This window comes from Muscardinus avellanarius (assembly GCF_963383645.1).
Source record: "Muscardinus avellanarius genome assembly, chromosome: 15".
In the NCBI taxonomy this organism is placed as follows: domain Eukaryota; kingdom Metazoa; phylum Chordata; class Mammalia; order Rodentia; family Gliridae; genus Muscardinus; species Muscardinus avellanarius.
Genome location: NC_137801.1, coordinates 70159975 through 70180356, shown reverse-complemented (window position 1 = coordinate 70180356; position 20382 = coordinate 70159975). Strand labels below are relative to the sequence as shown.

Sequence of the window (20382 nt, the reverse complement as noted above, 5' to 3'; positions counted from 1 at the left end):
GATCCTCCTGTCTCAGCCTCCCAAATGCTGGGATGACAAGCGTGCACTGCCACGCCTGTCATGTGGCTCTTGCTTGTTTATATTTAAAATGAAAAGTTTTTCTCATTCGCGTCTTGATCTACATCTTTTCAGATTTTACCCTTTTCTTTGTGTCCACACACCTGCATACAATAATCAGACCTAGATATTCTTTATGCAAACAGTAAGACCCCCTGCAACCTAACAAGACCTGTTTTAAAATAAAAAGTAAAAGACTAGGAATGTAGCTTGGAGGTAGAACGCCACAGGGTTCAATCCTCTGTTCAAAAAAGTAAATACTTATATATGCTGTAATCTTATTTTCCCTTCTTTCTATAGCAAACAAGTATATCATAAATAGATGTAGCCAGTTTACTTTTTCCACTTAGCGTATTTTTTTTTTTGGTGGGGGGGGCATGGTATGGTACTGGGGTTCCTGGAAGCCCTTCTACCTCCAGGCTACACTCCCAGACCTATTTTTTATATTTTTATTTGGAAACAGAGTCTCTTAAGCCAGCACAACTGGCTTTCCTCCTGTCTCCGCCTCCCAAGCACAGGGATTACAAGCGTGCGCCACCACGCTCGGCCACTTAGCATGTCTTTGAGATTGTTTCATGCGCTCATGTTTCCTTCAGTTTTTTAGCTGCATCGTATCATCACGTAGCTGTCCTTTAACGGTTGATATGACAGTCGTAAGCTTAGCAACAATGATAGAAATAATCTGGCAGACCTGGCATTTTTTAACATGTTCTAGTTTATATACACAAGGCATTCTCAGAAATGGAACTGTTGGGTCAGAGTGGATGCAGTTGTAATTTTGATAGATATCATCAGAGCACCTCTACTTATATTCCATTAAGACTCGATGTAATTGGTTAACAAAAATTTGTTTTTAAATTTGGTTCTGAAAGAGTTAACAGTCCTTTGCATTTTCTCCTTTCTCTTTCTCTTGTTTCTTATTAGTGCTGTAGAAAACAAAACATCACCACATGCAAAATTCCAAGAAAGACAGTTCTGGTCAGCTCTAAAGGTGAGAAAAACAACAACAACAACTGGTAAATCTATTTTTAATAGAGTTTATATTAAACAGAATTGCAGACTTCTTATGAACCAGACCATAGTTATCTTTGGCTTTGCAGGCCTTATGGTATCTTTGCAAATACTCGACTTTGCCACTATAGTACAAAAACAGCCGTAGACAATATGTTAACAAATGAATGTGTCTGTGTTTCAATGATAGTTTAATTGTGGATGCAGAAATTTGAATGTCATACAATTTTCACATGTTACACTATTTTTTAAACATTTTTAAATGTCATATTAAAATGTGAAAACCTCTCTTAACCCAAAGGCCCTAAAAACACAGGCAGCAGTCCAGATTTACTCCTAGGCCATCTATATGACTAACCCTTATTTTAAAAAGTAAAGAAGTCATTGCTAAGCCTTGGCAATAGGGATGGGAAGAGGAAATGGGTTCAAACATTTTTGGGAGATGAAGCATTGAATAGACTCAAGCTGGGTGTGGTGGCCCACACCTCTAAATCCAGTACTTGGGAGGCTGAGACTAGAGGATCACAGGTTCAAAGCCAGCCTCAGCTACTGAGCAAGGCCCTCAGCAACTTAATGAGGTAGAATGCCTCTGAGTTCCATCTTCAGTACCACAAAGAGAGAGAGGACTCAATGATTAATTAATGGTACATTATGAAGAGCATAAGTGCACAGTCAAGTTTCTGACTTTGGCAACCCAGTAGTTTAGGACATCCTTTGGGGACATTGGAGGAGAAACAGGAAGAAGAGGCCGGCAGGGAAGGTAACATCTGTTTCTGGCAGAGTATACTGACACAGCCGAGGAAGCAGTTGGATACGTGAGTCCAAATCTCAAGGACAGCTCTGAGCTGAGGTCTGGGGAGTCCATAGAGTCAGTACCTGGAGCCGTGGCTGAGTGGCGCGTTCTGAGGAGGCAAGGTGAACAGGGCGAAGTGTGAATAGGAGGCAAAGGAGGGAACTGGAATCCTGGAGAGTGGACGGGGAAGGTGAAGTCCTCCCAGAAGCTTTAAGAGGGCCACAGGAGAGTGGCCTCAAGGAAGCTTAAACCAAGGGTTGTCACAAATGAAGATGAGTGTCAAACGCCACCCAAAAGAATCAGGAGAAATTTCGACCACAGTATTTATTGGATTTGAGAGTTCACACATAGATCGCCTCAGCAGGAGTTGTTTCAGTGGAGTGCATATGCGTGTGCCGCGGCTGAGTCAGGGAGGGGCTTCCAGGAGCATGGGTGTCATCAGTGACGGGGTAGTGTGAGAAAACATGGCCTGTTAGCAAACTGCATGCACATCACCCACATTCAGAGCAAGAAAGCGCTGGAGAGGAAGTGGAAAGCATCTTCAGATTCAGACGGGTCTGGATTTAGAGGTGGGAAAGGCACCAGTAGTCATTTTATAGTGTTGGATACTTCGCCCCAGTCATCTCCAGATGCACAGCCAATTCTTCCTTTATATATCAGGGCAGTGAAGCTCTCAGCACTGACTGGCTACTCAAGGTTGCTCATTGGTGGTGTGGCTCTGGCTGAACAGCAGCCCTTATGACTCCTGGGATCCTGTACCCTGCCACTTGGTGGCCCCAAGCTGTAAAGAGGGTGGTTTGGGGAGAAAGGTTGCTGACCAGGAAAAACCCCAGTGAAGTTATTTGAAATAGATTGGGTGTGGTAATGTTAAAAGTGAAAATCAAAAAAGCAAACACAGCTGGGCGTGGTGGCGCAGCACTGGGAGGCCGAGACTCTAAGAGGATCGCAGGTTCCAGCCAACGTCAGCTACTTAGTAAAAGGGCCTTCACAACTTGGTGAGACCCTATTTCAAAATAAAGAATAGAAAAATAGGTTTTGGAGTGTATCTTGGAGGAAAAATTTCTCTGGGTTCCATCCCTAGCACCAGAGGAGGAAAAAATAGAAGAGCAAATACTTGGAGATCAGAAAGAATCAGATATTTGTTGACATTTTCTGTCTAACATTGACATCTCTAATGAGGCTAATTGTCATGGGAATTGGAAGATTTTGATGAACTATAACTTCTCTTTAGAAAACATGTGCATTTTCACTTGATATTTTATTTTAGCTCTTCCAAAATATCCTTCTTTGGAATGGACTTCTCCCAGATGACACATTGCAAGAGCTAGGACTGGGGAAACTGCTGAACCGCTACCTGGTTACAGCTCTTCTCAACGCCACGCCTGGACCAGAGCTCGTCACAAAGTGTAGCCGGGTAAGTTGTGGAGGAACAGTTCTGGTTTTACATTGGTTAAAAGCTAGCTATTAAAGTCTACCCTGTTGCGAAATGAATGTGATACTCACAAAGGAAGAGACAAATCAATGTACCAGAGCATAAGCGCCCCTCTGTATTTAAAAATTAGTATACTGGTTTGAAATATCACCAGTAAGCCAGGCGCAGTGGCGCAGGCTTGTAATCCCCGCGCTTGGGAGGCGGAGACAGGAGGATCACGCAGGTTCGAAGCCAGCCTCAGCTGGCTTAAGAGACCCTGTTTCCAAATAAAATATAAAATAGGTCTGGCAGTGTAGCCGGAGGTAGAAGGCCCGTGGGTTCCATCCCCAGTACCACCAAAAAAATTATATCACCAGTAGGGAAAGGGAAAATTACTTAATAAATGGTGCTGGGACAACTGGCTGTTTACAAAAAAGGAATGTTAGATCCTCACCTTTCACTATATACCAATATAAATTTAGGTGAGGAACATTTCCTTTTTTAACTTTTAAACATTTTTCTGGCTTGTCGTTTAAGCAGGGTCTCACTAAGTTGCGAGGGCCTCAACAAATAGCTGAAGCTCTTCAAGCCGTAAAGCTGTGACCCTGCTGCCTCAGCCTCCGAAATACTAGAATTACACGAGCTGCCACACCCAACTCATTTTCCTATTTTTACCAAAACTTTTTCCCAAGATGTGTTACCTTTAGAGGACAATTACAAAAGTGTCTTTGTTTTGATTTTTCCAAAGAAAAATTGAATGTACTACATGAACTCATTTTTTTGTTTTCTTTTTCGTGGTGCTAGGGATTGAACCCAGAGGTATTCAATCTCTGAGCTGTACCCGCCTAAGTTCTACTTTTTTCTTGCGGTACTGGGGATGGAACCCAGGGGCAGTCTACCTCCGAGCTACACCCCCAGCCCTATTTTTTATTCTTTATTTTGAAAAAGGGACTCATTGAGTTGCAAAGGGCCTAAGTAGTAGCTGAGGCTATCTTTGAACCGCGATCCTCCTTGTCTCAGCCTCCCGAATACTGGGATTACAAGTGTGTGCCACCACACCCGGCTCTACTTTATTTTTATTTTGAAACAGGGTCTTGCTAGGTTGATGAGAATCTCACAACTTGCTGAGGCTGTTTTTGAACCTGCGATCCCTCCATCTCAGCCTCCTAGGTCCTGGGATTATATATGTTTGCCCTCCACCATGCCTAGCTTCATATAGACTTTTTTTTTTTTTTTTTTTTTTGGTGGTACTAGGGTTCCTGGAAACCCTTCTACCTCCAGGCTACACTCTCAGACACCTATTTTTTATATTTTTATTTGGAAACAAGGTCTCTTAAGCCAGCAAGGCTGGCTTTGATCCAGCACGATCCTCCTGTCTCTAACTCCCAAGAGCGGGGATTACAAGTGTGTGCCACCATGCATGGCTAATATAGACATTTAAAGCAGTGTTTTAAACTTGGCCAGCATGGTGGCACAGATACCTGTAACCAAGTACTTGGGACACTGAGACAGGAGTATCACAAGTTTGAGGCAAGTCTCAGCAACTTTACAAGACCCTGTTTCAAAATAAAAATTAAAAATTGCTGCAGTGTAACTCCCAGGTAGAACTCCCTTGAGTTCAATTCCCAGATTCAAAAATATGTTTGTGTATTTAGAGTTAAAAAATTAAAATTATGAATTATATTTTTCCTTTGCTTCTGTGTTACCTTAGTCACCCACTTGATTTTCTCAACTATGTCTTGTTTATGTAGATTATGCTAGGTGAAATACTGATTGTAAATATTCTATTTTCTTGACGGAAAGTAATTTTGTGTCTAGGAGTTTATACCTGTTGTAAAGTATGTTTTGTACAGATGGTATGGCTCAGAATACAAGAATATAGAAAGAATTATAAGTAATATAACTACTAATATAATAACAATATTATAGTATATAATTAGTGTATATTACTACGCAAAATATAAAGAGTAATCTATTTTAAGCTCTTAGTAATAAAAAATTTATTTTTAAATGTTACATCATCTTTAACAAGGAAGAAAAACATCAGAATTTTATTAAACCATCAACTACAAAATGAATGATACTCAACTTGCATAATCACTATGAGATTATGTTAGCAAGGATTCTTAGATAACTGTCATTATTGTAAGCCAGCCATGTGTTTTGATTAACAGGTAGCAGCGTGTTTACCAGAAAAATGGTTTGGAAATTCTGCTCTGAGGACATCTATTCCCCAGCTAGAAAACTTCATCCAGTTTTTATTGCAGTCTGCTCATAAATTATCTACAGGTGAATTCAGGTAATACATTTTCTTTTTTATTTCCATAAAAAAAGTATAAGAATTTTGTATTCTCTCAGCAGTTTTTAGAAAGGAAGAGGTTTACTTTTACTATACTTTTAAAATTTTGTTGAGGCTTGGTAATAGTGAAGAATTTGTATGTTTTTATGGTTTATCTTTGGAACAGTTAACTATTTTATATTACACTTCATATTCATTTTTGTCAATGTAAAAGTTCTTCCAAACTAAGCACTTCCAAAGAGCACAGAGGGGAATTTAAAATTAAAACCTTAAATCGAAAGATCTCTTAAGAATTTTAAATGTGAGCTGGCTCAGGGGTAGCATGCAGGAGACCCTGGATTCAATCCCAGCATCAAAAAAAGCATAAACACATCATGTGTTTTTAGTGTTCGTAGTGTCATGGTTACTGTTGTCATTGCAATTGAACTCAGGCCTCAAGCTGCTAAGCTCTTTACACCTGTGGTCTTGATCACCCAGCCACACCCTCAGCTTTGATAACATGGCATTTTTTTTCTTTTTCAGAAATGAAGTCAAAGAAATAATTCTTACCCTGGCGAAAATAAAAGCTCTGAACCAAGCAGAATCCCTCATAGAAGAATATCACCTAGACCATCTTAAATCAGTAATTAAAGAAGTTTGAATAAACTTTATAAGAAAATATTAAATATTTTTATATGAAAACAATATATCCAGTTCTTTTGCCTGGAAAAGAAAACATTGGTGCCTCTCCAGTTCCTGTAATGGGGGTAGATTGGTGAAAGAGCTGAGCCCCCTCCTCCATTCCTCTGCACTCTACCTTCTGCTATCACGGAAGCTGCCCACCTGGATTCCTCATGTTTGAAGGAATCACGTGCACAGGAGCAGTATGAGTTCAGTGCTTCTCTGATTCTTCTGTTGCTTTTCCACCCAAACATAGGGCTTGGAGGTATCTTGGATGTAGGTGTTTTGGCCTAGGTGAGCACACTGATTAAGTTTTCTATCCTGAACCATAAAACTGTTTTGAAGTTGTACATATTTTAATTACACCTGTTTACAAATGTTAATAAATCTTAATTATAACAAATAATTTAGTAATACATACCTTGATTGGATACAGTCCTTGGCATTTTTGTTATCTGCTAACATGGAGCAAATGACCGGCCTTGAGTTTTACTTCATTCTGCTGTCTGCAGGCAGAATGTTGTGCAGTGACGCTCAAATCTAGCAGGATGTTAGTCACGTGAGGACTTTTAAAACACCAACACCCATCTTCATCTTCCAGATTCTGATTCTGAAAACTTTCTAGACACTTCTGCGTTTTAACAGCTACAACCTGTGCAACTTTGGACAAGTTGCTTACTTCTCTGAGGTATCACATCTGTAACGAGGTTGTTGTGGACATTGAGACACTGAAATGCCTCGCACAGTGGCCAGCGCATGGAATGGAGCTCAGAATAGCCCGTCTTTAAAAATTGAGAGCATGAATACACTCAGCCCTCTGTACCCAGAGATTCAGCAGTGGATCAAAAGTGTTCTTTAGAATCACAGTTCTCAAACAGCCTCAGATAATTAGCAAGGCCCTTCACAACTCCGTGAGATCCTGTTTCAAAAATAAAAAGACAGCTGGGCATGGTGGCACACGATTGTAATCCCAGCATTCAGGAGGCGGAGATAGGAAGATCGCAGTAGCTGAGGCTGGCTACTTAGTGAGGCCCTCCGCAACTTAGTAAGACCCTGTTTCAAAATAATGCAAAACAGGGCAGAGGGTGTAGTTTGGAGGTCAAATACCCCTGAGTTCCATCCCCAGACCTGCAAAAAATAAAAATTAAAAAAATAGGGATTGGGGTGTAGCTTGGAGGTACAATGCCCCTGAGTTCAACCTCAGATACCGCAAAAAAAAAAAAAAAAAAGTAGAAACGTAGACTTTTTTTGTTATTATTCCCTAAATAAAACATTTGCTTCCATAGCATTTACACCTTATAAGGTCAGAATGCTAAACTATGACTGTGTATCCTTTTTTCTACCTTTTGGAATTCTACGAATTATACCAAAGATTCAGGGAGTCACTTCTTTTACACTGAAAGGTAATTTAAAGCACACACATGAGCAACATGGTAGAACAGGCAAATCCACAAGCTTTTCCTCCCACAGAAACATTGAGAAACAAGCAGGGACAGTCAGTCAACCTTTTGTCAGAACTAAAACAGCAAGCAAGCAAACGCTGAACCAAGAAAAAGACAACTTTAAACAGGAGGAAGCTTGGTGACATCTGGCTTGCCCGTCTCATCGTCTCCTTGGTGTGGCAGCACCACCATGTGCATTTGGTATATTAAGACCAGCTTTATTTCTGGTGGAAGATGCATAAGAATCTTAAAGGTAGACTTCTAGTGAAAAGCAGAACCAGTTGGGTGTATCTGAGCATGTGTCCTCGTGAACTGATCATGCATTTATGTTTTATGCCTCGAAATGTATCGTTGATCTGCCATTCTACCAAGAAAGTTGAAGTATTTTTATCAAGGTAAAAAAAGAACACGTTTTTTAGCAGAGCGTGGTGGCGCACGCTTGTAATCCCAGCATTTGGGAGGCTGGGACAGGAGGATTGCGGTTGGTAGACAGCCTTCGCTATGTAGGCCCTTTGCAACTCGATGAGACCCTGTTTCAAAATAATAACAAATAGGGCTGAGTGTCACTCAGAAGTAGAATGCCCCTGGGTTCCATCCCCAGTACCGCAAAAAAAAAAAAAAAAAACAAGTTGGGTTTTTTTTTTTGGTTTTTTTTTGTGGGTCTGGGGATGGAACCCAGGGGCATTTGACCTCCGAGCTACACCCCCTGCCCTATTTTTTATTCTTTATTTTGAAACCGGGTCTCACTGAGTTGCAGAGGGCCTCACTAAGTAGCTGAGGCTGTCATCGAACCGCGATCCTCTGGTCTCAGCCTCCAGAATGCTGGGATTACAAGTGTGCACCACCACGCCCGGCTAGAACAAGTTTTTAATGGCTATCTTCTGATAAGTTAAAGAGAAGAAAAATATCAGAATAGGCACCTGTTAAAATTTTGCTTTGAGGGCCTAGGAGCAATGCTCAGTGGTAGAGCGTATCTTAGAATGCTCAAGGTCCTGGCTCCAATTGCCAGCACAAAAGTAAAATTGAATTTTGAGAGGGAGCCTCAGCAAATCATCTGCACAAGAAATGATGGTCTATTGTTTGTTGAAAGTAATTAGCTGGCTGTGTAACAACCACTAGTGACAGATCAAGAAAGCAGCTCAATGTCGGCTGTCTGGCAGGCAGCCACTCCCTCCAAGATTAGAAACCTTTTCTCTAGAGAACCTGCTCCAACCAAGTTATCCACATGGAAGAGGAGACTCCCAAAGAAGCCCAACCAGATAACCCTACAGACAACTCTCCTAGAAGTCCCAGGCTTTCTAAGCTAGCCCCCCCCACCCGTTCAACCATAAGTTAAGTAATCACTAATATATCTTAGAAAGACCTAAAACAAATACAAACTGAAAAAATAAAACTGAAATAAACATGCCAAAGAAATACATTTTAAGAGAAAAAATGTAATACTAATACTCGGTAGCAGAGTAAATGCATATAAGAAAACAATACTATATAAAAGAAACTTTCACTGGTCAAAAAGGGTCATGAGACTTCAAAGTGTAATAGCAAAAAGAGTTGGAAGATTGAGCTAAAGAACTAAAATACACTGATAGAAGAAAGTAGCTATCCAGCACTGGGTACCTAAAATCCAAGTCATAGCCGGGTGTGGTAGTGCACACTTGTAATCCCAGTACCTGGGAGGCTGAGATGGGAGGATCCGGGTTCACGGGCAGCCTCAGCTACATAGTGAAGCCCTTTGCAACTCAGGGAGACTGTTTCAAAATAAAGAATAAGAAATGGAGCTGGGGCATAGCTCAGAGGTAGAATGCCCCTGGGTTCTTCCCCAGTACTGCCATAAATAAATTAATTAATAGTAAAATCCAAATCCTAGCTCAAGAAGCAGCAAAGAAGAAGAAATCATTAGCAAATCTTATGTTTTCAGACTGATAAGTTACTACAATGAAAAGGCTCACCAAAAGCCCCAAACAGTGGATTAAAAGACCCACACCAAGGCACATCGCTCAATCTTCAGTACTTATGACTGAGAAATTCTGAGTTTTCAAGTCATTCACAAGAAGCAGAAAAAAACGGCTTTGGATTCTCAACATTGCACTGAAATACAAGGACAATGGATCAATATCTTTAAATTCTGAAGGAAAATTACTTCCCATCTAAAATTCTATGAAATATCAGTAAGAAGACATGCAAAGTCTCGAAACTTTTACTTTCACGCATGCTATTTCAGGAAGCTACGAAGGAATGTGTTCCACCCAAATGAGTTAGTAGCCTGTAAGATGAAAAATAAAGAATTTAGGAAATAGCCCAACACAGAAAGGAATCCACAAGACAGGCACTCGAGGGCAAATCTGAGCACGTTTCAATAGAAAGGCGGGTGCCTTAGAGATCCGTGCTAGTACTGTACTTTTACATACTTTTACATATAAAGGATGTTTACATGTGACATCAAGGCTTTCCAACCCATGTTCAGCTGCACAGATTACCAAGGACTCATCATGTGACCCTGAAGTATCCTATTTTGACCTATTCCTAATAGCTGGAGTTTAATTCATCATGCCCTGAAAATCTGAAAATGTTCCTAAGTTCTTAAGGAAATCAAAGCCAGACTGTGACCCAAAGACTGACATGTTTTCTTTAATACCTTAGTAATGGCAATACTATCTTTCATACTTACTAACAAGTTTTTCAAAACTAACTAGCTGGGCATGGTGGTGCAAACTTAAAATCCCAGTACTTGAGAGGCTAAGACAGAAGGATTACAGGTTCGTAGCCAGCTTCAGCTACTTAGTGAGACCTTGTTTCAAAATAAAGAATTAGAAATAGGGCTGGGGGTGTAGCTCAGAGGTAGAATGCCCCTTGGTTCAGTCCCCGGTACCACAAAAACAAACAAAAAAATCTATATTGGTTAGGAATCTATACATAAACAGTAAGTTAGGAAAATTGTGAGGGAATAACACAGGATGGTGTCAACGTCTGGGTAGAGAAATGATAGCAAACAAGACTTCTTAGATCTTGGTAAGTGTTCTATTTCTTAACCTTAAGTATTAATAAATGTTCTATTTCTTATGAAAGTTCATTTTATTATTCTTTAAATCATACCTTGCCAGGCCTGGTGGTGCAACCTAGACAGGAGGATCTGAGTCTGCAAAGGCCTCAGCTACTTAGTGAGGCCTTCTGCAACTTACTGACACCTTGTTTCAAAATAAAGAATTAAAAAAAAAAATAGGGCTGGGGTGCAGCTCAGAGGTAGAATGCCCCTATGTTCCATCCACAATACCACAAACAAACAAAAAAATCATACCTTGCTTTGTATCAATGATTTATTTCATGGTTTATAGAAAATAATCCTAGCCACTCCCCTTGCTTGGATTCCGGGATCACTGAAGAACTTTCTGGTAATTCTCTCATCTCCAACTTTGCTTTGTCTCCAATAAGAAAATGACTCTTGGGCCATTTGGGAAACATATTTCTCTTTTTAGAGTAATAAACTCGTGTGCTAATGAGTGCTTAGTTCATTTAATGACTATTTCTTATAAATGAAATTACATCGGTTTCAAAATAAATCCTGAGAGCCAATATATCCTCTGTAAGTAGCCAGATGCCTTCCCTGCATCAGGCCTTTTTCGATGCTTCAATTTCTTCCCATATTGCAGCTTGGATTTTCGAAGTATCATATTCCCGCATCATATCAAACTCCACCCATGGCTGACTCCACTTCTGAGCTTCTTTCATTTGTTCTTCGGTTAAACAAAGATCAAATCTGATTCCTTTAATATTAAAATATGGACGTTCCCAGCGTTTGGACCAGGGCTTAGGCTTCATTTTTACCTTTAGCTAAGGAAACATTTAAAAAAGAAAAATTAAGTTCGTAAGACATAAGCAAAAATTTTTTCATTTAGATGATTCTTCATTCTACACATGTACTCAAGTTCCAAATATACACTCATACCTTATTAACAGGGACTTCCAGGCTGGACTCTGGTGTCACTGGCTTCATATTCATATCAAAAGTGCTGTATTCCGGAAGGGCATCTCTTAAGTACAGCAAGGTATCATCCAGCCGTTTCTCTAATTTGACCACTTGGATCTCATGGATTAGCGGATTGTACAGCTCAAAGCAAATCTCAACACCTAAGAAGAAAACACATAGACTGTAAGTCCAGATTCCTGCCAGTGCTTTACACTACAGTAAAAGCTGTTTCATAAAGAAGCCAGCACAAGGTTTTACATGTAAAAATTTTACAAATTTTGCATAAATTTGTAAATGTTAAAGATGACTAAAAACAAACTAAAATCCATTTAAATTAATAAAAAGTTAAGAAAAAAGAAAATAAGAAAGCCTGATTTATAAAAAGTATCTTCTATTAAACATGCTGTTTCATATCTCTATAATTCTGGTAATATGCATTAACTTGAAGCCTGAGTAAATGCACCTCTCGTGTTCTTCTTTATTTTCCAATTACTTGACTAAAAATGAACCATCCAAATTAAGAATGACAGGAGCCGGGCGTGGTAGCGCACGCTTGTAATCCCAGCATTTGGGAGACTGAGAGAGAAGGATTGTGGTTCACAGCCAGTCTCAGCTACTTAGTGTGTCTGCAACTTAGTGAGACCCTGTCTCAAAATAAAGAATAAAAATAGGACTGGGGGTGTATCTCTGAGATAGACTGCCCCTGAGTATATAATTTTTTATTTAATGTTTTAACTTTGGTTTAGATGCCCCTCCTAAGATACTTTTGTTTTTCCTGGGCAGGGTAGCACACATCTATAAATCCCAATACTTGGGAGGCTAAGACAAGTGGATCTCGTATTTGAGGCTACCCTTTGAAACTTATCAAAACTCTGTTTCAAAATTAAAAATAAAAAGGGCTGGCCTTGGGGTTCAATCCCCAGTACCAAAAAAAAAAAAAAAAGAATGGCCTTTTTTTTTTTTTTAACACACTGGGCCCCCACATGAAGCAAGCTAGTAAGAGAGTTGAGTATGTCAGGATGCTAGGTGTAATGTAATATACACCATCTGTATTACCAAATACTTAATGGCAAGAGCGTGTTCTGAAACAATCCCAACAGAAATACAAATACTCCTAAATATGATCAACATTAGATTCTAGTGCTTTAACACCAGAATTCAACCCAATATTTACTGTACTTATCCTGTTCCAAGCACTGATGTATAAGCTATGCCCATAGCAAGCAAACAGGTAAGATCCCTTGTGCTTTCATAGAGTTCCAGATAATGAACAACAACAAAAAGCAAGCCAACAAGGTAATTTCTAGTAAAGACAAGAAAGGGTGACGGCCTCTGAGGGGTAAGGACTCTGACTGAAGGGACAGCTTTACAAACGGCTCTATGAAGCCTCTCCAAGAAGGTGACGTGAGAACTGACACCACAAAGGACCAAGAACGCTCCAAGCAGAAAACAGAAAGGCCCCGGAGTGGTAGAAGTCTTGCCATATTGGAAAAATCAAGGCAGGGCCCATCTGACTGGAGAGAGGAACTTGGTGAGCAAGGCACTGCAGTTTGAATTCACAATGAAAACCCAAAGTTCGTGAAAATTTACACTTCATTTTGAAAATCTCAACTGTGGTGCTATCAAGTGGGGCCTGATGAACTAGCCTCACAACTTTCTGCCCTTCAACCTCAGCAGGTGAGGGCTGAACATCGGCCCCTGCCAGAAGACGTGTCAACACGGCGCCATCTTGGAAACCAGGGAACAGGGTCCTTAGCAACCCAGAACCTGCCAGCGCTCTGATCCTGGCCTTCCTCGCCTTCACAAGGGAGGAATAAGTTTCTGTTCACAAATCACAATCCAAAGCCGGGCGTGCTGGCACAGGCTTGTAATCCCCGTGCTTAGGAGGCGGCGACGGGAGGATCGCGCAGGTTCGAAGCCAGCCGTGCTGGCTTAAGAGACCCTGTTTCAAAAATACAAAATAGGTCTGGGAGTGTAGCCCAGAAGTAGAAGGGCTTCCAGGAACCCCAGTACCACCAAAAAAAAAAAAAAAAAAAATCACAGTCCAGGCTTTGTCATGGCAGCACAAACAGGTTAAGATACCAGGATGCACACTGGACTGCACACGTGCAGGCAACAGGTGCTGGCGGCAGGATGAGCGGTGGCGATGGAGGGAGAGAAACAGGCTAATCTGAGCCAAGAAAACTGACTGAATATGTGAAAGAGAAGCTCCTAGGTTTTTGTTTTCTGTAAACCGGTGGGCAGTAGTATCACATATGGAAACAGAGAAGACTAAGAGGAACACCCTGTGAAGCACAGTAAAGAGCTCTCAGGGTGACTGACTGCGCACACAGGACGCCAGTGGAGGCGGGGATGGGCTCCGCGCGTGAGCAGCTGACTCTGAAAAGGGCCGTCCTGGAGGGATCAGCGTGGGATCATCATGAGATGGGACCTAAAGCCACTCCAAGGAAAAACTACAGCGGGGCTACTGATGGGGAAGGCGGGGTCAAACAAATTACAGGGACGGGCAGGAGGGAGCTAGAGCCCACTGCGGCATGCACAGGATCTCACAGCTGCAGACTAGAGCCCTGCGAGGCAGAAACGAAACACTTGAGTTTTCAAAAAGAAAGAAATCAAACCCAGGCCCATCAACTCACACCCACACTCCTTTGTTTCTACTACCCGGCTTCAAGTACACACCCGCCAGCTTCCGCGATCAGGGCCTGCTGAATTACTCTCTGCATAGCTCTTCTCCCAGTCATTATAGGACGAGCAAGACAGCAACTGCTCCGGAATCATCAAAATTTGTGTGAAATAATACTTCACCATTGGGAATCGTGACGCACACACTTTTAAGTTAGAAAACTTTTCCTGCCATCTGGATTCATAATCTTTCTAGAATTTTACCTCTTATTTCTCTACCTTCTCCCAAGAGGACACAGTATGCAAACATAGTTTGCCATCGAGTCTTAGAAAACAGCTATGATGACTGTTTCCCATCGTAAGATAAAGCCAAATGGGGGCATTCCTTTTAAAAGCAGCAGGGCGCTCAGGATGCCGTTTGCCTCGCGGCTCCCGAGGATGTCTGCTCTAAGGGAGAGTGCCTGTGCTGCTTTGGCGGCCCTGGTCTCCTCCCCGAAGTTGCCATGGTTGTGAAGTCCACTCGAATGGCTGTTGTCCCTATAATGAAAGAAGCCCCTGAGAGAAGGCCGACACCACTGTACGTAGGCAGTAACCGCAGCTCTCAGAGCAGTGTAAGTCCCGTCTTCCCCTGCCGCCCATTCTCTTCTAAATTTCACATGTGCTGTTCCAAGAAGCAGAAAACAAAACGAAAAAAGAATCCTGAGAGAGCATTTTCTATACAAAACGGGAAAATGAGACTTACCTTGTCCTTCAATAATATTCCTAAGGATAAAAGTAGCTCCGAGTCCATTTCCTGACCTCTTGATGCAAATCCCCAGGAACTGCTTGCTTTTTCCCGGGGCATACAGGTCAGCTGTGGTGACGCGCAGGATGCTTCCTACAGACTCAAAGAGAAGCGAGGCGGGTATTCTTCCTTTTGATACCGGGACTGAACCAGGGCATTCTGCCTCCAAACTACACCCCCTCCCTTTTTATTTCTTGTTTTGGAACGGGGTTTCGTTAAGTTGCTGGATCTTCCTAAATTGCTAAGTCTGGCCTCGAATCTATGATCCTCCTGTCTCAGCCCTCAAGTGCTGAGATTACAAGGCATATACCAACACACCTAGCTACAAGTGAACTTTTATATGAAATACAGAAATAAGTAACGCTTTTAGGTAATTTACCTTCCTAAACATTTTAATGCAATATGAGGAATAAGTACCTCATAAGAGCAAAGCCCTGAGTAATCATTCTTTATGAAAAGAAAAGCAACCCCTCAACTACTAAGAATAAAAACATCCAGCTCTTACTGACCAACATAGAACTCTGGAATGTCCAGTACTCTTCTCCTTTCTAACATATCTTTTCTTTCTATTTGAAATTTCACAGGATTTGTTCTTCCCCTTGGAGGAATGAATTCAGGACTCAAGAACCTATGAAAAATATAAATGAAAAAAATAAAAACAAGCTTAGGCCACTAGAAGGAAAAGTTGATGCTTCACAGAGACTTGGGAGGAGACGGCCTTGGCTTGGTTAGTCCTTTATTCTCTAAACAAGAAGTCAGCATTATTTCTAAAACCGAGGTTTCTAAAAGTGTTAATGTTCATGAAAATAGCTCACAGTTCCTGGGAACGCACCTAGCACTTTGTTAAAAGCTATATATAATAAAACACCTTAAGTAGCATTTATGGCTTGGCTGGCAGGTGGGGCGCAGAGGAACAAAGGCAGGTCTGGGGCAGACTCTTGAAGGGAATATTGGGACCTCGCCCCTTCCTCTCTCTCTTGCTTCTAAGCCACCATGAGATGAGTTCGTTTCTTCCCCTATGCGTTCCGGCCATGATACACTGAGCCCCCACGGGCACAGAGCGATAGAGGCAGAGCCAAGTGGCCGTGGACTGAATCCATGAACCAAAATAAATCCTTCCTCCTTTGAACTCTCAGGCACTGTGTCACAGTGATGGCAAGCTAATACATTGGTCTTTAGGGCAACTAGGTGGGTTTGGTATCATTTCCTTTTTTATAAAAGAAACTAAAGCCTAAAAAAGATAAATAAACGAGCCATGATTATATGAGTTAGAAATCTGTCAAGATTGAACTGTAGGCATGTCTGTCCGTCTCCAAAACCTATGCCAGTAATCTCTGACTTCCCGTTGAGCTACAAGTTTCAGTAAATTCTGCTAGAAAACATATCAACATGTCTATCACCAAGTAACAACTGACTTTAAAAATAAGCCTCCTATTCTCTTTAACTCATTTTAAACTTGTTATGAAATGACATATAGAAAAAGTAGGACATTAGAATAAATACTTATGTCCCTACCACAATCTTGAGAAATAAATTATCAATCTAGTTGAAGTTCCTGTGCATCTAGGTAGAAATTTCAAATCGACTAAGTTCTGCCAAAATATTTTCCAGCAATACAATTTACATTCTCATTTAACTGGATTTCACTCAGTGCTGGCCTTTAAGAGATTCCTTTTCCACCTTCAAACAATATTTTATTTACTTATTATTTATTTATTTATTTGTGGGGGGGGTACTGGGGATTGAACACAGGAGCATTTTCCCTCTGAGTGACACTCTCAGCCCTATTTAAAAAAAAAAAAAAAAAAAAAAAAAAACAGGGTCTCACTGAGTTGCAAAGGGCCTCACTAAGTAGCTGAGGCTGGCTTCGAACCTGCACTATGCTCCTGTCTCAGCCTCCCAAATGCTGGGAATACAAACGTGAGCCACCACACCTTGCCAAAAAATATTTTAAAAAGCAGTTACAGAAAATCTTTATTTTTTTTTCCTGAATCTCTGGGTTCCCTAGATCCCTGTTTATTTCGATTTAGAACCACAGAATACTAGAAATGTTTAATCCCCAGAAACAATCTAATCAGCAACCTACAGCTCTTTTAGAATGCCTATGATCGTACCAAGTTTTTCCTCCTAAAACTGACTTTTACACAATCTTACAGTAACTCTTTCTATAAATCTTATTTATTTAAACGTACGTGCACCTCCAAGGTTACAATTCATCAGGTGAATCAGGTGTTCAAAAGAGCAAACTTCACACATAAACTCGTGCAGAGCTTTACTATCATTCCGCATCTGCCAGGAATTCCCTCTTAAACACAGTGAGTTTGGGCCCATAGATCTCTACCCAGGTTTCAGGGGCTTGGGGAGAAAACGTCAACTCCTGGGTCTAAGCAGGTTAAACAAGATGAGCCTCAAGGGGAAAACTCCAGTATGGGCCAAATACCACGGAGGGCTGAGCTTCAAACCTAGGGGACTTCTACTTGTAATTGTGACTTTATAAATTACAAAGAACTTCCGTACTGGCTTGGGGAGGCGAAGAGGGCAAAGCTGAGCTGAGAGCGCGCTATAGCGCGGGCTAAGGAATGGCGGAGCTCGGCCTCCACCAATCCTCAGACTCCCCGCTTCTGGCCTCCTCTAAGCCCCGGCCTCCCGGAGCGGACCCGGGCTCACCTGCGGCCCGTGTCCGCCGGGCGGCGCTTGTCCACGATGACCGGCTTCGGCGGCGGCCGGAAGGCTCCGGGCTGGTCGGGCCCAGTGCTGCGCTGCCGGCCGGGCACGCGGACCCCTGCACGAGCGGACAACCGAGGTCAGCACTCCCCGCAAACCCGCGGCCCCGCGGAGACCGCCCGCCCGGCCGCCCTCACCGCGCCCGGCACGCGACACTTACCGCAGGCCACCGAGGCCGGCGCGGGGAGAAGGGCCCTGGAGGCCCCGAAGCCGCGCGCCAGCCCCATCGCGCCCCCGCAGCCCCCGGCAATGCAGGCCGCCATGCCGGCTCCTGGGGTTGGGACTACAACTCCCAGAAATCTGTGCGGTCACCTGCGGGCGGACGGTGGCTGCAATGGGACAAAACAGGCCAGACACTCCAATCGTCCTTTTCTGGACAGCTTAGGAAAGAGTATTATAATTTCCCTAGTTCCTCATTAAAGTACCAAATTACACCTCTCCCCAGGGGAAGAAGGGTGTTCTTCTAGCTCGGATGTTCTTCTAGCCCTAAAAGTTTTCTCCTTCCCCTCTAAATCAACTCTTATCTTCACTTTCTCAGGCAACATTTTTCCCAGCTGTAAAACCCCCAATATAGGAGCAAAGCATGGTGCAACACACCTGTACTCCCAGTACTTGGGAGGCTGAGACATGAGGACCGCAGATTCGAGGCCAGCCTCAGAAATTTACCGAGGTCCTGTTAAAAAAAAAAAAAATAGGGCTAGCGAAGCATGGCGGCACACGCTTGTAATCTCATTACTTGGGAGAATGAAACGGGAATCGCAGGTTCGAAGCCAGCCTCAGCAGCTTAGTGAGGCCCTCTGCAACTTAGTGAGACCCTGCTTCCAAATAAAATATAAAAATATATCTGGGGATGTAGCCTGGAGGTAGAAGGCTACTGGGTTCCATCCCCAGTATAATAAAATAAAATAGTGCTGGGGTGTAGCTTAGAGGGAAAATTCCCAGGAGGAAAGGGGATGGGAAGATATTCGAGGGAGGCAAAGAAGAAAGGAAGGTAGGGCTCATTCCATAAGATCCAGGAAGAGTCAAATTCTCCTTGTGCTCACCACCTACCTACCTGACCGTCACTAACTCCAGTGAATGTACAGAAAGGAAAATAAAATAGTTTCTGGCAAACAGCTTGAGCAAAGTTGCTGAGATTACAGACAGAATGACCCCCTTTGAGGAAATAAAGTTGAATCGCTGCTGGTCACCGCAATTACCTCCTCACTGGTCATCTAGCTTTTAATTACCACCAGTTCTACTCCACACTGAAACCAAAAGAGATGGCTCACACATGCATACTTTGTCTTTTTCCAGTTTAAAGCCTCCCATAGTTTTCTGTTGACCTTAGGGAATCCAAACTCCCCCTCATCCCTACAGCCTACCACACGGACTTTGGCTTGCTGTCCTGATGAAGTGTTACAACATCCTGAGAAAGAGGACCGCTTTTGAGACTTCAGGGTACTGTGAGAAAGGACAGGGCCTTCTATTTTAACTCCAGCTTTGTTGATTAGAACAAGCACCGATCTTATAAGTAACAAGGAATCACACAACCAATGATGTTTGAGATTGACAAAAGTGTGGCTCCTCTGCCCACCCTTAAGGAAGAGTAAATGGGAGGAGGGCAAAGATAATTGTGACAGATGGTGGTGGTGTGAGAAGTGTTTTCTTTCTTTTTTTTTTTTTTTTTTTTGTAGTTGTGAGGATTGGACAGGGATGCTCTACCACTGGTTACAGTCCTTTTTTTTTTTTTTTTTTTTTTTTTTTTAAGGCAGAGTCTCACTAGGTTGCCCAGCTGGTCCTAGAACTTATGATCCATTTGCCTCAGCCTCCCAAAGAGCTGAAAGAATTTTTTTATATTAAATATATTGAGAATAATTTGGCCTTTTTTCTTGCTAGGACTGATCTTACTGGTAAGGAAGAGAAATAAGCCCATATATTCCCAAATTTACTGGCTTATTGCTCCTTTTTCAGGAAAAAAAAAATAATGCTTAGTGCACCCCTGGGCATCCCCACCTCTACTACCACCCCAGGGGGCTGTGGTACTGGGGATTGAACCCAAGGACATTCTGCCCCAGTGACACTCCCAGCCCTGTTTTATTTTTTTGTTTTGAAACAGGGTCTCACTAGGTTGCTGATGATAAGTTGGGTCCCTCCCCCGTGTGGTCTCACAGTTGAATCCCAGAAACCAGAAGCAGAGATATCGTGAGACTCCGGGTGCCTCGAGACTCCAAGCATCGCGATGCTACAGATGCCACGAGAGAATCAGCATGCCTATAAAACAGCAGTACCTCTGATCCACCACATGACTCAGCCGCTGATCAGGTCTATGCGCAGCTCTCCAGCCCGGCGGTCTCTTCCCCCATGGTTGGCTGACTCTCCGGAGGGGCCGGGTCCAAATAAAATAGCGGTCTCTGATAACCCGGTTGGTGTTTTTACCTCCCTCCTAAACCCCCTAACTCTATTTTCAACCTCAAAGCTGAGAGTCTTGCTATGTTGCTGAAGCTGTCCTCAAACCTGTGATCTTCCTGTCTCAGCCTCCCAAGTCCTGAGATTACAGGCATGCACCACCACCCCTAGCTCTCCCCCTTATTTTTGTTCAAAGCTCCCCAATTGCACCTAAGCCAACTTTTGCC

The 20382-nt window shown here is 42.4% G+C and overlaps 2 protein-coding genes across 3 annotated transcripts in view; one reads left to right on the top strand and one right to left on the bottom strand.

Annotated features, from left to right (window-relative positions):
- Nucleotides 1-6211, top strand: part of GCFC2 (GC-rich sequence DNA-binding factor 2) — a gene marked incomplete at both ends in the record, with an annotated part of 34165 nt that extends 27954 nt beyond the window's left edge. For both annotated transcript variants that reach the window (XM_080711508.1, XM_080711507.1), the window contains 4 exons: nt 982-1048; nt 3129-3275; nt 5447-5571; nt 6094-6211. In XM_080711508.1, coding sequence (XP_080567634.1) covers nt 982-1048; nt 3129-3275; nt 5447-5571; nt 6094-6211 — 457 coding nt within the window. The remainder of the gene's footprint in view (nt 1-981; nt 1049-3128; nt 3276-5446; nt 5572-6093) is intronic.
- A 5068-nt stretch (nt 6212-11279) lies between these two features.
- MRPL19 (mitochondrial ribosomal protein L19) lies at nt 11280-18030 on the bottom strand (the record flags this gene model as incomplete). Its single annotated transcript, XM_080711414.1, has 6 exons — nt 11280-11501; nt 11617-11798; nt 15002-15132; nt 15549-15671; nt 17711-17825; nt 17928-18030. 6 exons carry the CDS (start codon nt 18028-18030, stop codon nt 11280-11282), a joined length of 876 nt encoding a protein of 291 aa, XP_080567540.1.
- Nucleotides 18031-20382: the final 2352 nt, after the last annotated feature.